The sequence below is a fragment of the Cebus imitator genome, unplaced genomic scaffold (assembly GCF_001604975.1).
Source record: "Cebus imitator isolate Cc_AM_T3 unplaced genomic scaffold, Cebus_imitator-1.0 Scaffold134, whole genome shotgun sequence".
In the NCBI taxonomy this organism is placed as follows: domain Eukaryota; kingdom Metazoa; phylum Chordata; class Mammalia; order Primates; family Cebidae; genus Cebus; species Cebus imitator.
The window spans coordinates 5157376-5173343 of record NW_016107449.1 but is presented as its reverse complement, the minus strand read 5'-3'; the positions used below and the strand labels follow the sequence as shown (position 1 = coordinate 5173343).

General features: G+C 41.7%; 1 protein-coding gene across 4 annotated transcripts in view; it reads left to right on the top strand.

Annotated features, from left to right (window-relative positions):
* The window catches only part of CFAP61 (cilia and flagella associated protein 61), a 302253-nt gene that overhangs the window by 83710 nt on the left and 202575 nt on the right, over positions 1 to 15968 (top strand). For all 4 annotated transcript variants that reach the window (XM_017541511.2, XM_017541510.2, XM_037743091.1 and 1 more), the window contains 3 exons: positions 4826 to 5004; positions 7131 to 7170; positions 10023 to 10162. In XM_017541511.2, the coding sequence (XP_017397000.1) occupies positions 4826 to 5004; positions 7131 to 7170; positions 10023 to 10162 (359 nt within the window). The remainder of the gene's footprint in view (positions 1 to 4825; positions 5005 to 7130; positions 7171 to 10022; positions 10163 to 15968) is intronic.

Sequence of the window (15968 nt, the reverse complement as noted above, 5' to 3'; positions counted from 1 at the left end):
CATATGCACATACATACACTCTTATCAGTATCTAGATGTGTTCTTAATATGTGTCATTCACTTGCATCTCAGGATTTGGGTACTCCTCCCTCCTGTTACAGATTCAGGCCAATGGGTGTAGCATCCTCCACCAGTGCAGTGGCCGTTCCTGGGGACTTCACCATCCTTTGTTGGTTTCCCTTCACCCCGCCCATGCTTTTGCAGGTAGTCTCTTGACCACTCCGTTGGAGTGTACTTCTGTTCTCCACCAGAAGCCTGATGGTTTAGGAAGAGACTGGCAGGGCCCTGTGAACCCTGCTCAGGATCTCGAACTTTTCCTGAGGAGGGTGTTACGGCTTTTGAGTGGGAGATTGGTATAGTAAGGCATTTTCATTCCCTGAGGCTGAACATAGTCCTGGAATTTCAGTAGTATCCCAAGAGCCTCTTGGTGATGGATGGACTGACTCTGCAGCAGAAGCCTGGAGAACCCTGGAGAAGGGAACAGAACATGGGACTTATTCATATTCATAGAGATACTGGGTCAGCTTCATTGAACACTAAGCCCAGACACTGAAATTCTGCCAGAGGGCCAGATTTTCCAACCCCTCTCCCCTCTAGATTCTGACCAGTGAAGGAGTCTATCCAGAAGTCAGCTAGGGATTGAAACAACCCTTTCTTTTGGCTAACACTGAACCAGAGAAGAAAGCTAGGACCGAGCACATAAATGGGCTCCCATTTCTCCTTACTGAATTAAATGCTCCCACATAGTTGTAGGCAGGACTCACCCATGGGGCAGGGTCTCCCCACTCCCGGCTAACTACTTGGAGGGGAGTAGAAAGCACACAATCTGGGAGCAGGATGTGCTGCCAGAAAGAGACAGCATGATGCAGGCACAGGATCCAGCTTTTGAATCTCACATTAGCATATGCTGTTGGACCCCTACCCGTATCCTCTAGCACTTATCCTGCCTGAGCACCCTCAGGACGAGAACTGCAAGTGCCTGGTGTTCCTTCCATGCTCTGTTTGCAGCAGGGCAGACTGTTTGAGGGAGCAGCCATCAGCCAATGACTGAAGGCACTGGAGAATCAATACCCCAGCTCCTTTGCCCCTTAGGTGGGACCACTCTGCACTGTGTTCTCCTGGCTCCCAGAGCTTTGGATGGGATTGATTCACTGTAGTAACCCATATCTTGAAGCGCCGCATGCTGGTAGCCTTGCTCTCCTTGCCCCACATGCCGCTCCCCTCACAGAATTTCCTGGCTTTGCTCCCCAAGTAAACTACTGACTCTCAGACTCTTAGTTCAGGGTGTGTTTCTGGGGCAACCTGTGCTAGGAGACTCAGTGACCAGCCAGTCATGCCCTGTGCCATAGGGAGGAGAGTCGAGGTGCAGAAGAGGATAGCAGTTTTCTTTCTAATATTCCTAAGAGGGTACCCGTTCCTTATGAACCCAAGCAAGGATGTGGATGGGGAGATGGCATGCCTGGCCCCACCACCATATCAAACATGTTAGAACCCCAGAAGACACCTGAGTCAACAAGGTGGATTGATCTCCTATTTTTATCTCCTTTCCCTTCTGGAGAAAATCACTGAAATGACAGTAAAGGAATAAAAAGGGCACAAATCCACAAAGAAGAGATGGAGAGGAGATATTGGAAGATAAGCACTTTAAAAATATTGAGAATAAAAAAATCGATGGAGGAGTTTACACTGGCTTAGCACAGCTGAGGAAGGTGAAACTCAAGAATCTTTTTGAAAGGAGAGACTGGTGAAAATTGTGTGAATTCTACACAAGGTTGAAGACTGGAGGTTTGCAGAAGGCGGGGTGAGGGACTGGGCTGAAAAGGCTGGGCAGGCTGGTGTGAAGTGAGGAACACTGGATCCCTGAAGACTCCAGTTAGGTTGTCAGCCACACCCCAAGTGGGAGGATGAAATGACTGTTCTCTAGAGAAATTGAACAGAGGCCGCTCCACCGCATGGGCATTATAATGGCGAAGGATGGAGAACAGACAAGTAAGTGGAACTCTCCATTTCAAATAGAGGACTCCACGGCCCCTCCTCCAGCCACACCTTCTTGATGCCAGGAGCCAGGCCTTATATTAGTTTCTATTGCTGCTGTAACACATTACCCCGAACTTGGTGGCTTATAGCACAGATTTATTATTGTGCAGTTCTGGAGGTTAGAATTCTAAAATGGTTTTGAGTGTGCTGAATTTCAGGTGCTGAAAGGTGCATGTTCCTTCTGGAGGCTCTGGGGGAGAATCTGTTCCCTTGTCTTTTCCAGCTTCTAGAAGCCACTTGTGTTCCATGCCCTCTGGCCCCTTCCTCCATCTTCAGAGCCAGCAGCACAACATCTTCCTCCCTCTGACTCAGACCTGCTGCCCCCCTCTTAGCAGATCCTTGTGATTCCACTGGGCCCACCTAGATCATCCAGGAGCATCTCCTCATCACAGAACTCCTCAAGCACTGACATCTGCGAAGTCCCTGTGCCCTGAAAGATAGGTTCCAGGGACTAGGACCTGTACATCTTTGAGGGCCACTGTTCCACCTAATACAGTTCCTCATGCAGGATATTGGAGAGCTTAAGTCCCCCAAAAACTGACAGCCTCAAAGAAAATGCCTTCAGATAATGTCTCTGAAGGTGGCCACCCAATAATAATGCCAGATCTCTGCCTGATCGCCCTATGAAGGGCTCCAGTTAGCCAGCGTCTGTGGACTTTTGCCTCTCACGCGTATTGCTTTTACGAAGCTAAAAATGTACTCTAGAGATATAAGGGCCTAAACAAATGAACAAAAAAGACAAGGAAAAGACCTAGAACTTAAGAAAGCGGAGCTGCAGTACTGGCAGGCCGGCAGAGCTGCAAGTCCAGATTAGAGGGGAGAAGAAATGAAGCTCATGTATTATCTCCAGTGCCTGATCATTTGGAAATGAATAGTGACGAACACTTGGCAAATCTGATTAAGCAAGTGAAAAACTTAGGAAACAAGTTGAATAAAAACTAGGCACACAATTGAAAACATTGTCATTTATACTACTTTGATCAGCAACAACAAAATACTTACACATTCATAATAGTGTGAATACTTACTGATTTAACCCTGAATCGTGATGTCATTATCCTGGGGGATAAGCTATGGGGAGGATGGTAGTGTAAGCGGGATTAATCTAGTCATTATGTCAATGTCCAGTAGGAAATTCTAAAAACTGATGAATTTAGAAACAGCAGCATAAGCATATTGCCCAGAAATATAGAGGTAAATAAATACCCAAAGTAATGAAAAGGTTGAAAATTCTATTCAATGGGGTTAGAGACTTAGAAGGACAGAGAACTGCTAATTTCTTAAGAAATATTTGGTGCTAATATTATTTAAAATTTTTCTATATGCATGTATTACTTTGATTTAAAAGAACGCCATGAGCAATCTCAAAAGGAATCATCTTCTGAGAAATGCCCCTTTTTTAGATGCACCTAACCCAAAATGAACAGCCTCAGCCCTGACATTCCAGGTGGCTGTGTTCCATTGGCCCTTCCTGGGCTCCACCTCCCCGCCACAGTTACTCCCAGGACCACCTGACCAGTCCCAAGATTCAAAATGCTTGTATCACAATGAAAACAGTTTTGGGGACAGAGGCATTTTGCTTCCGGAGTTATTATAATATATATATAACACTACCACACTCTAATCTCTACCCCAGGATGTGGGAAGAAAGTTGCCCAGGTGCCAAGGCAAGAGACTGAAGGCACAATCTGTCCCAGTAAATAACTGATTACTTAGTTTTAGCAATGATACCAAATATATTTAGAAGCAATCACATAATCAATTATATAATCAATCTTATTAAATCATTATTCTTTATTATTAATTTTTGCTTTAGTATTATAGCCTAAAAACATTCTAGTCTTATAGTATAGACCCAACCATGTGAAATACAATTATCTTAGAAGTTGTGAGAAATGAGAGTAGGGGAATCCTAGAAGCCGTTGATCTTTCTGGTAAGTGTGTAGAAAAATGCTGACATAGTTGCCTCCCTCCCTTGCAGCGGCTACCTGCAAGGGAAGAGGCCCCCTATACTGTAAGCACGTGATTTGCTTGACCCTATCAATCACGTCAGATGATTCTCTCTCCTTACTCTGCCCCCCTGTCTTGTATACAGTTTATATCAGCACATCTAGGTGTTCCAAGCCACTACTGGACTCCACGCCTTGGTAGTAGTGGTCCCCCCGGACGCACCTGAATTCTTCTCTTATCTCTGTCTTGTGTCTTTCTTTCCTGCGATCTGTTGTCTCTGCACACAAAAGAACACCCACTAGACCCTGCATCCGGAGGCAGTTAAAAGATGGACCCTATGTCAAAGGCCAACTGAAACTATTTGTCTCATGTGAGACCTTCATTTCACAACCAGCTTTATTTATTTATTTTAATTTTCCTTTAAGTTCTGGGTTACATGTGCAGAACATTCAGGTTTGTTACATAGGTATTCATGGGCCATGGTGGTTTACTGCGTCTATCAACCCGTCATCTAGGTTTAAAGCCCGGCATGCATTAAGTATTTGTCCTAATGCTCTCCCTCCCCTTGCCCCTCAACTGCCAGCAGGTTCCAGTGTCCCCACCCTGCGTCCATGTGTTCTCACTGGAGAAGTAGTTTTTAAAAACATTTTATAAATTTTGAGTATCTCATTAAGGACCTCTCCTTAAAATCAGGCCTGGCCCAGGATGAGTTGTTTCGGGTGAAACAGTCTTACCTGTCCTCTGAATGGTGTCATGTAGAGATGATGCAGCCACCAGCCCACTAAATTACAGGGTATTGACGGGATTCTCACTTGCTCCTCCTCTCTCCTTGCTCTAGGACATAGAAAAACTCAGTGAGGCCTCCCCTGGCTGTGCACAGGATCACCGTGGCAGCAGTAGGAGCTTGGCATCACTCTTACGGCCTGAAGAGCCCGTCCACTTCCGCCCCATCTATAGGGGAGCCTCAGCTGCTTTTTGTATTCAGCTGTTTTGTATTGATGAGAAATACGAAGCAAGGCAAGTACTGACCTCCTGGCTGGCTGCCACAGTGAGAATCTCTTCTGGCATCAGTGGACCAACATTTTAACTTTACAGACCCAGTAATTTCCAAACCTGGCCCACTTCCTACTCTCCTGGGCAGTTTTAAAAAACCACAAATTCCTAAGCCCCATCCAGAGATTCTAGTCTGTAAAATTTTAATAAGGGCTATAGAAGTGAACAAGAAAACTGGCCCACCTATGCAACAATTGGGAATCTGGAAAATTATCACTTAGGTAACCACATGCTGCTCCCATTCTGTAAAGTTTGCATTTTTTGGAGAACTTGGATTTGGATTACTGATTATCTAGAGTCTTTTGCTTGCAAGTAACAGAAAATCCAACCAAACTGGCTTTGGAAAAAAAAAACTGAATAACTGCCTTACATAAGTAAGGATGACTCCAGTGGTGAGACTATTTTTAATATGGCTTGATCTAGGATTTAGATAGCCAAATCAAGGACCCAGTTTCCCTCTCTACCTCTTTAACCTGTGTGTTAGTCCTTTTTCATGCTGGTGATAAAGGCATACTCAAGATTGGATAATTTATAATGAAAAAGAGGTTTAATGGACTCACAGTTCCATGTGGTTGGGAGGCCTCACAATCATGGGTGAAGACGAAAACCACATCTTACATGGCAGCAGACAAAGAGGCAATGAGAGGCAAGTGAAAGGGGTTTCCCCTTGTAAAACCATCAGATCTCATGATACTTATTCACTACCAGGAGAACAGTATATTAGAAACCACTCCCAGGATTCAATTATCTCCCACCGGATACCTCCCACAACACGTGGGAATTATGGGAGCTATAATTCAAGGTGAGATTTGGGTGGGGACACAGCCAAACCATATCACCCTACTTCCTCCTGTTGGCCCCCTTCTCAGAGGAGTGCCCCATCCCAGGTCTAAGACCACTGACAGTCTCAGCTCTGCATCAAAATCCAGTGAGGAGGACTTCCTGGGTTGGGCCCAGCTTTCCAACCAAAGTCCCATGAGGCCTAACAGGACTGTGTGTTCATTCCTGAGCCAACAGCCATGACAAACCCATGCCATAAGGAGATGGAAAAGATGGGCTCCATCCCTTGGCTCATGCTCTACCCCAGATCTGCAGCTGGAGCCTCAGCCACATGGAATATCTGAGCGGGAGATAAGTTGACACCCAGCAGGGCTACAGCAAGGAGGAGGCACGCATGGTGCTGGGCAGGCAAAGGCCCGGCGCCCACCAGACCTCACAGCCATCCACCCTGCCCTCCAAAACACCCACATGTTCAGTGCTTGCTGCTCCCCTGTGGTCCAGACACTGGACGCTGCCCTCGGTCCTAGATTCCACATCTTAGCACACCCACCCACTCCTCATCTGTCCATAGAACCATCTCAAAGAGGAAATGATTGACCCATTTCAATAGAGTGGAAGGCTCTGGAGTGTCTAAAAGATGACCAGGCTGGACAGTTCCTCTTCAGAGGAGCTGTTTAAACGCGTTCCCAGTCTCCCAGCATCCCCTGGAACAATGTTGTACTTTTACTTTTTTCATCTTGAGCTTTCGGCTTTTATGGAGACCTGAGAGATTGAAAAGATAAGTTCTTTACATCTAAAACCTTGTAAAGCCTCTCTAGATTTGTTGGTTTATATTTATCTGTGCATTTAAATATGATTGCGCTTAGAGTATACTTTCTGAATTTTGAAACAGGAATTTGGTGATCCGGTGTGGTTTGCCTATGAACGTACATCTACATCTACTCAGAAAATCTTTCACACATAAAAAGGAAAAAGATCAGAAGCAGCCTATAATATTTCTCACCTCTCCTCTTAACTCTTCCAAAACAAAAGGGAAGGATCATAGGTGCAGAATGACCAATTTTGTTTTGGCTTTTCAAATGCACAGAGATTATTAATTGACGTGAAAGTGTCTTCAGTTCTACAGAATACTTTATTACTGACATACGAAGCTTATGACTTATGCACCCCATTAGTGTTCAGCTAGACACACATTCTGACTAGTGGTTGGCTAATCGCTTCCCGAGGGGAGGGAGCCGTAAATCTCTGTAAATGTCCACTGATTGCATTTGCCTGAAGGGCAGTGACAGTGCTTCCTGTCTTGTTTACAGATCGCTGGATTTTATGAATTTTGTTTTCAGCCTTTTTTCTGTAAGTACATGCTGAATTTCGAGAACTGGTTTTGTAAGTTTAGAGAAGTTGTAGAAAAGTAAAATGCCATAAATTTATTATGCTATGAATGTTGAGGTTTGTGTTCTGAGAGTAAGGTCAATGGCATGTCATGAGCTCATAAAAATACTTCTCTTTTTATTGTCATTTTCACGAATTTTTAAGTCATGCTATTTTAGCAGTTTTCTTTAAATGCTAAATTTCTTTTAGAGAGTCAAATCATTCAAAGTAGTATATGAAAATGTCAGAAATGAAAGTGAATAACACTATCTTATTTTATAGACTATATTGGCTCCAGGTATTCTGAAATCATCATATTGCTTTTCTGAGGGTAGCAAAGCAGAAATTTGTTGATTTTCAGGTTGGCATTGCTTTCCCTGCTAGATCCTCAGGCCTGACTTCATGCCTGGCTTGTGGAAGGGGCTCAACCCCATTGGTGAATGGGCCTGCAGGGTAACATCCGCGTGCAAAGAAGATTCTCCATGTCAGGGTGTCCCCGGCTCCTGCCTACATTCTTGTCTCATTGTTGTCTAGGGATGGAGATCTAACCAGACTCTTACACTTCTTTATTGAAGGAAAGAAGATGGGGAAGGAAGTTTTGAGGGACAAAATGCATTTTTATAAAGACAAGCCTGTTAATTAAGTAAAGTCAACATCTGCACTTCTTCAGTTGACTGATTTCAAGAAAAATATCTATTGCTTCATTTTTCCTCTTTCTAATGAGGCAAAAACAAGTATACTTTAATTATTTTATCTTAAAACTGTGTGACATTAGGTTTTATTTCCTCAGTTTTATTATTATAAACTTTGTAATAAGGCAGTATGTTCTCCATCATAATTTTAAAAAATTGATAATTAAGACACTTTCCAAAAAATGTGGATTACCCTGAACATAGGATTTACAAAGTCAGTTTCCCTCAAAGACTCCTTAAATAAATTTCAGTAATTTTAATTATTTCCTATTTTAAAGTCCATGTAAAGGTAAATCTTTAACATTATAAAAGTAATGCTGGCTTTAAAAAGGTAAAAGAGCTGTTTACATTTCAATTCCATTTGACTTCAGAACATGGACGACAGGAAAATAATAACCTTGATTGCTTCATCCTTAATCCTTCAAATCCAAGATGAAGCAACTCATTATAGTTACTCTCCCCCTCCCAGAGGAAGCCCACCCAGGCTTGGCACCCAGTTCTTATTTTCAACTTGAGTATTTCAGCAACTTGACTCTCAGGTTCCCCAAAAGGAGCCCTGCTAATTTGCTAAAAAGAGGGAAGATAAGGTCAAACAGTGATTCAGTCCTTTGAGTTACACAAATGTCCCCAGGGTTTTGGATTAGCACAAGTAATGCCTTCACAGGGTTCAAGAGAAGGCGAGATCCCAAAGGGACAAATTAGCTGTGGGAAGAGCAGGCTGCTTCTGCAGGGACCTGGCAGAGAATCAAGCGGCTGTGTGAAGCTCAGACAGCCTAGAGCAGCACTGTCCAGAGATGGAGTGTGAGCCACATCGGTAATTCTGAATGTTCCAAGAGCCATAGGAAAAAAAAGAAAAAGGAACAGATGAAATTTATATTATAATATCTTTCATTTAACTTAATATGTCCCAGTTCTTTTTTAAAGAGACAGGGTCTCACTTTGTTGCATGCAATGGTACAATCATAGCTCACTGCTGCCTCAAACTTCTTGGCTCAAGGGATCCTCCTACCTCAGCCTCCTAAGTAGCTGAGATATGTCACCATTCCCAGCTAATTAAAAAAAAAAAAAAAAAAGGATTGTAAGGACAGGGTCTCACCATCTTGCCCAGGCTGGTCTCGAACTGCTGGGCTCAAGTGATCCTCCCATCTCGGCCTCCCAGAGTACTGGGATTACAGTGCCACTGTGCCTGGGTAAATTTAATCATTTCAACAGGTAATCAATATGAAACATTATTAGTGAGCTATTTACATTATTTATCTCATACTAAGTCTTTGAAATCTAATGTGTATTTCACATTTATAGCACATCTCAATACAAGTCCTAAATTTTCATCAGAAATAGTTGATCTGTATTTAGATGTTATAAAATTTACAGTTGGTTAAGTAGATTGGCATAATCTAAGCACACATAAATCTTCTCCAGTAACAGAATTATCAGTTTTTTTATTTTAAATGCAGTAAAATTTAAAATTTAGTTCCTCCACCATACCAGCCACATGTCATTGGCTACTGTATGGACAGGGCATGCCTAGAATAGGTGAATAGCAGCCCTCAGGACATGCAGGACCTCCTGTGTCTGCTAACTAAACCCACTGCCTGGGTTTAATGATGCCCATGAACCTGTTCACGCAACTGGGATCATGTCATGATAAGATACATACACATCTGATTATGGATAATCAGAGAATTTTAGAGCCAAAAAAGTCCTGGAGTGTCACCCTCCCATCTCACAAGAGGAAGGGACCACAGCTGGTGTAAAGTCACTTAGTAATCAAGGGGCCTTTGCTAGGACGCCATGCTGCCTCATTGACTTGGTGACACAAGTGAACTTGCAAGTGTGAATTCTCTTGGTTTAAAAATCTACTACCACAGAAGAGTTATGCTGGATGAGTGCCATTGTTTATAAGATTCATTTATTCAGGTTTCAGTGAGGCACAAAGATACTTTTTGTAAGCTCTCGTAGTTGCTTATTTCCTGAATTTTATGTGATTATTTCCCAAATTATAGGAAAGGTAATTTGAGTATCCTCTCCTTAGTCAACACATTTTGCTTCTATTTTTCTTTTTTTTTTTTTTAAAGGAATTTGTTTTTTGATTAATGGTTTTTTATTCTTTCCCTGTGTCCTGGTTTTTGATGGTGTTAGGATAAGAACTTCTGTGTAATTTCTCTGCCCCATCTCACCCCTGAGTTCATCCTCATCCAGAACTTTGTGAAGGTGGTCCCTTTCAACACCTGCACTGTCGAGCAGGACCTCTACGTCTTCCACCGGGCTGGATTGCTCAAGTGAGTAGACACATGTGTGGCTCCCAACAATCCATGAAATTACAAAAGAAAGAAACAAGGAGCTCCCTGCTATTTTAATTTAATAATTTATTTTAAAGATTGTCTTTTATTAGAAAAAGGCTTAAGTGATTTTAACTAATACATTTAGAGAAAGAATGGCCCTTGAGAAGAGATTTGTTCTGTCAGATATTAAAACATAATATAGCTCCACAATAATCAAAACAATGCCATGTTGACACATTCTACAGGCAGAACAATGTAATCCAAGAAATAGCCCTGCCACAGACCCAGGATAGTAAGAACTCTGTGTAGATTGATCTTTGTATGTGAGTGTGTGTGTGTAATACATACATGACAAAGTATGTGCCAAAACAGTGGGAAAAGGAAGGATTCTTCTGTAAATGGTGGGACAAAATGAAGATAGAAACTGTTTATACTCGGTCATAAAATAGATTCTCAGGTGATTAAAGAATTAAATGTAAATATTGAAAACCTAAAAATTAGAAAACATATTTACAGTGATAGGTTCTGTGGCAAGTTCTGGGAACACAGTGGTGAACAACATATAGACGTGGCCCTTGCCTTTTCAAGGCTTGTGAACACACATGCTATAAAATGACAACTGCAAAGAGAGTAACCAGTGCTGGGCACATGGTACTGAGCATGGAACATTGAGAGAGTCAGCCCAGTCAGAGGAAGCTCTCCTTGGAAAGTAATTTGAAATGCTGGATGAAGAAAGTGAGTGAAGATTGACCTTTATCATGTCTCAGAATGGGAAAGTTCTTTATAAAACATGAAAGAAAATAATTAAGGTTTCTTATACTATGCAAAGTTTTTTCAACCACCTGATTTAATTAAAATGTAACTGACAGAATAATGTTTTCAACAAATATGGCAGACAAAAGGTGGGCGTATTTAATGTATAAATAACTTTAATAAATCAATAAGAAAATCACTTAATGCCTAAATAGAAAAGTTAATAAAAAGCATGGCCAGACTGTTTGTACAGGAAAAAAATTCAGTAGATATTTAATAACTTCTGCCTATCTTATTTTTAGAAAATATTATGAGGCTCATCAAACTGTGCACTTGAAATGAGTGCATTTTATCGTATGTAAACTGGACCTCAATAAAGTTGATGCACAATTTTATGATGAAAGGTTTGGTGGAGGAGTGTCAGAGAGCTTGCCCTATAATTGCTGTGTTAACCTTTTGAGTGAAACTTTGAGAAACATCCTAGATGTTCACTTCATAATTAGGGACTGGTCAAATGAATTTTACCAAATTCATTTAGTTCATTACGATGAAGATTTGAAGGAAAAAAACCAGATTTCTATATCCTATGTGGAAAGAGGTCTAGGATGGTGAGAAAAACAGTCAGACATTAATAGTACAAGTTCTAATAGTAATGATAATTAACATTTATCGAGGGTTTATAGTGTGCCAGATGCTTTCTTAATCACCACTTTCCATGTGTCAACACTCATAGTGACCTAATTAGCTAGGTATCATTATCCTCATTTCACTCAGTAAGAAAACTGAGACAAAGAGAGGTTGAGTAACTACTCCACAGTCCACACAGCAGAAAGTGGCAGAACTGAAATTGGAACCTATGCTGTAGCTTACAGAGCCAACTCATGACCACCCCACATATTGTTTCTCTACGTGATATGGTTGATGTAATCCCATCTGATTGTTGTAAAGTGTTCACAGGTAGCAGTCAGCACTAATGCTAAACTTTTGTATCAAGTGACCCCTAAACACAACTGCCCTGAGCCAGTTCTGTCTCTGTGCCACAGTAGTCCAGGCATGAGCATGTGGCCTAAGGAGAATAGCAGCTTTTTCCCATGAAGTTGTCCAGGAACCTAAGTTCCTTCTCTGGTTGCCCCTCCATTCCACAGAGAAGCATGAGGTTTGTGAATTTGGATCTTTATTTCACTTAACTGCAAGTGAAGTTTAGTGTGTCCTTCCATTGTGACTGGAGCCAGCAGGCCTCATAGTGTTAGCAGAAACCATGACTCTGTAGCCAGTAGAAATGACAGGTATTTTCATTCATATTTTTGTTGTTGCAGATGTCTCAAAAATATCATATGTGTTTACCCTACTTTGAAATTTCAGTAATTTTATTCTCAACCAGAATTTGTTATTTAATGCATTAACCAGGAGGCACAGGCATTACTGTAACACGTTTTTTAAAACATTTTGATAACTATATTTCAATATAATTGGTGATCCTTTGTGTTTTATTTTACGAATATAGAAACATTTTATGAATGTAGAAACATAGCATCACCACACTGTCAAAGGGCTCCATGGTATGCAAGAGTTTCAGACCCACGGCCAGAGTAGACTTTCCTTCCTTGTGCTCAGAGCTAGCTCAGAGCACCATAGCCACAGTGCAGCCCACAGGGAAGGGTGGTGGAACGAGAAATGGATGAGGGGAAGCACTTTCCTCTTAGGGGAAAGGAATCACCTCTGTTCATATTACGCGGTAAGGAATTTGGTCACATGGCCCTACTTCACTGCAAGGGAGCTTGGAAGATATGTTGCCCGTAGGTTGGGCATGTGCCCAGTAAAAAACTCAGTTGAGTCCTTAATTAAAAAGAAAAGGAAAAATGAGACTATGGGAACATTATATCTAGTTTTTATCTTATATATGTATAGAAGTCCTAGAAAGGTACATAGGATTTCATTAATCTTATATTGCTTCTGGGAAACAGGACTGGGAATTTGAGGTGAGGATGGTGACAGACTTTTTGCATTTTGTCTATCTGTTATGTTTGATTCTTTTTGTTTTAATTAATAGACTTTTTTTTGAGATAGCATCTCACTCTGTTGCCCAGGCTAGAGTGCAGTGGCACAATCATGGCTTACTGGAGCCTCAACCTCCCAAGCTCGGTGATCCTCACACCTCAGCCTCCCAAGTAGCTGGGACTACAGACGTGTGCCACAACACCTGGCTAATTTTTCTACTTTTTGTAGAGACGGGGTTTGACCGTGTTGCTCAGGCTTGTCTTGAACTGGGCTCAAGCAGTTCACCCACCTTGGCCTCCCAAAGTGTTGCAATTACAGGTGTGAGCCACCACACCCAGCCAAAAAATTTTTTTTCAAAAGAGTAGTTTTAGATACAGCAAAATTGAGCAGAAAGTGTAGAGAGTTCTCACAGCCCCTTCACCACCACCATACACAGACTCTCACGTCATGAACTTCTAGCACCAGATTGGTACATACACTTGTTGTAATCAGTGAACCAGCACTGACATATCGTTATCAACCAATGTCCATAGTTCAGGGTTCACTGTTGGTGTTGTACATCCTGTGACTTTGGACAAATGTGTAATAACATGTATCCACTGTTACAAGAGCACACAGAATAGTTGTACTTTCCCAAACATCCTCTGTGCTCTGTCTGTTCATCCCTCGTTTCCCACAATGCTGTCAACCACTGATTGTTTTACTGTCTCCATAATTTTGCCTTTTACAGAATGTCATAAAGTTGAAATCATATGTTAGTAGCTTTTCCAGATTGGCATTTTTCACTGATTAATATGCATTTAAGTTTCCTCCATGTCTTTTCATGACTGCTAGCTCATTTCTTTGTAGCCCTGGATGATGTTCCATTGTCTGGATGCACCACAGTGTGTCTATTTATTTATCTACTGAAAAACGTTTGCTTTCAAGTTTGAGCAGTTATGAAGAAAGCTGCTATAAACATTCAAGTGCAGGTTTTTATGTGGGTGTAAATTTTCAACTCGTTTAGATAACCACCAAAAAGTGCAATTTCTGGATCCTATGGCCAGAATATGTTTAGTTTTACAAAAAACTGTCAAACTGTCTGACAGAGTGGCTGAGTCATTTTGCATTCCCACCAGCAGTGAATGAGAGTTCCTGCTGCTCCACACCCTTCCCAGCATTTGGTGTCCTTAGTGTTTTGGATTTTGGCCATTCCGATCGTATGTTAATGGTACCTTACTGTTTTAATGACACATGTTGTTGAGCATGTCTTCATATGCTTATTTGCCAGCTGTATATCTTCTTTGGTGAGGTGCCTGTTTAGGTTTTCTGCCATTTTTTAAATGAATTATTTCTGTTTGAATTTTTTAAAATCATAGGCCAGGCATGGTGGCTCAAACCTGTAATCCCAGCACTTGGGGAGACCGAGGCCGGTGGATCACAAGGTCAAGAGTTCAAGACCAGCCTGGTCAAGATGATGAAACCCTGTCTCTACTAAAAATACAAAAATTAGCCAGGTGTGGTGGCAGGTGCCTGTAACAGCTACTTGGGAGGCCGAGGCAGGAGAATCACTTGAACCAGGGTGGCAGAGGTGGCAGAGGTGGCAGTGAGCCAAGATCGAGCCACTGCACTCCATCCTGGGCAACAGAGATTCCATATCAAAAAAAAAAGAAAAAAAAAAAAAAAAAAAAAAAAAAAAAAAAAAAAAAAAAAGAAAGAAAAAATCAGTGGGTGTGCATTACTGTTGTGATAGAAAAATGTAGTTAATTTTTTCTACACTGAGATTTTAAATTTTATTATGATTCAAGTAGAATTTTAAAAAATGTACTTTATACTCCGCATTCTTAAATGCATTGGTGACTTTTTTTCCTTGGAGTTCTCACTCGGAATAATCCATTTGAATGAAGACGCTGGAGATGGAAAGCAATGAGATGACACAGATCTAGGAAAGGGTCATTGGTCTGGCTGTAGCAGTGGCCTTATTCTTAGTGGCTTTAATTACATAATTTATATTCATATTCTTTTCTTTCACTCTCTCTTTGACTATGTACATGCATTACTATTCTTAAAAATCTAAATCTTTTAAATGATGGGACTTTCTGCACTTGTCAGGGAATTAGTTTGGTTGCAGTGGGGCCCTGGTTTTTCTTCATAACCTTTTTCAGTGTCAGCTGAAAATTCATTTTCTTGAATCATTTGCATTTAAAATTGGAGCACATGAGATACACCTGTGTTCTTTTCTGAAATATTGGAGACTCACAGACTGAACTAGTTTTTGTGTCTTTAGCAAGTCATGTGTTGTCACAGTTGCCACCTGAGCCCTCATCAGGAACCCTCCTTCAGAGCCTCCACCAGTTTGTCACCAGTGTACCTGCCAGCCCACACCAGGTTCCCTGCCGGTCCGCTCCTGTAGCTTCTCTGAGTGCCATGGTTGTGCCCATTGCCTTTTCCCATTCAAGAAGCTATGCACGGTCCTGTAGGGGAAGACATCCCTCAAAATCCACACGCTTATCACCATTAGGGGATATCCCTTTTGTGAACATGGCAGTGGGCAGTTGTTTTCTACAGAAAGCACAGATCTCCTCTTTAATTCTTTAAACTGTGTTCTAAGCATAAAAAGCTTTTTAGTGAAACCACACTTTTAATGTTAAAAATGGCAGCTTTGCCTGTCAATATTGCTCACTTCCTGTAGAGAATACAATATCATTCTTCCCTTTGCCTTAAAGTCCACATGCCTGCACCCTCTCCAGGAAGCTGATCTTGGCTGCAGGAATGGAGGAGAGAAAGGAGGGTAGCCAACCTGAAGAGACTGCTGCAGAGATGAGAAGGGAGAGCAACCCCCACCCTTACACCCCAGCAATGTTTATATTAAAAAAAAAAAAAATCACCTGAGGTCAGGAGTTCGAGACCAGCCTGACCAGCATGGAGAAACCCCGTATCTACTAAAAATAAAAAATATAAAAAATAAAAAAAGAGAGAGAGAGAGAGCCGGGCGTGGTGGCGCATGCCTGTAATTCCAGCTACTCAGGAGGCTGAGGCAGGAGAATCACTTGAACTCAGGAGATGGAGGTTG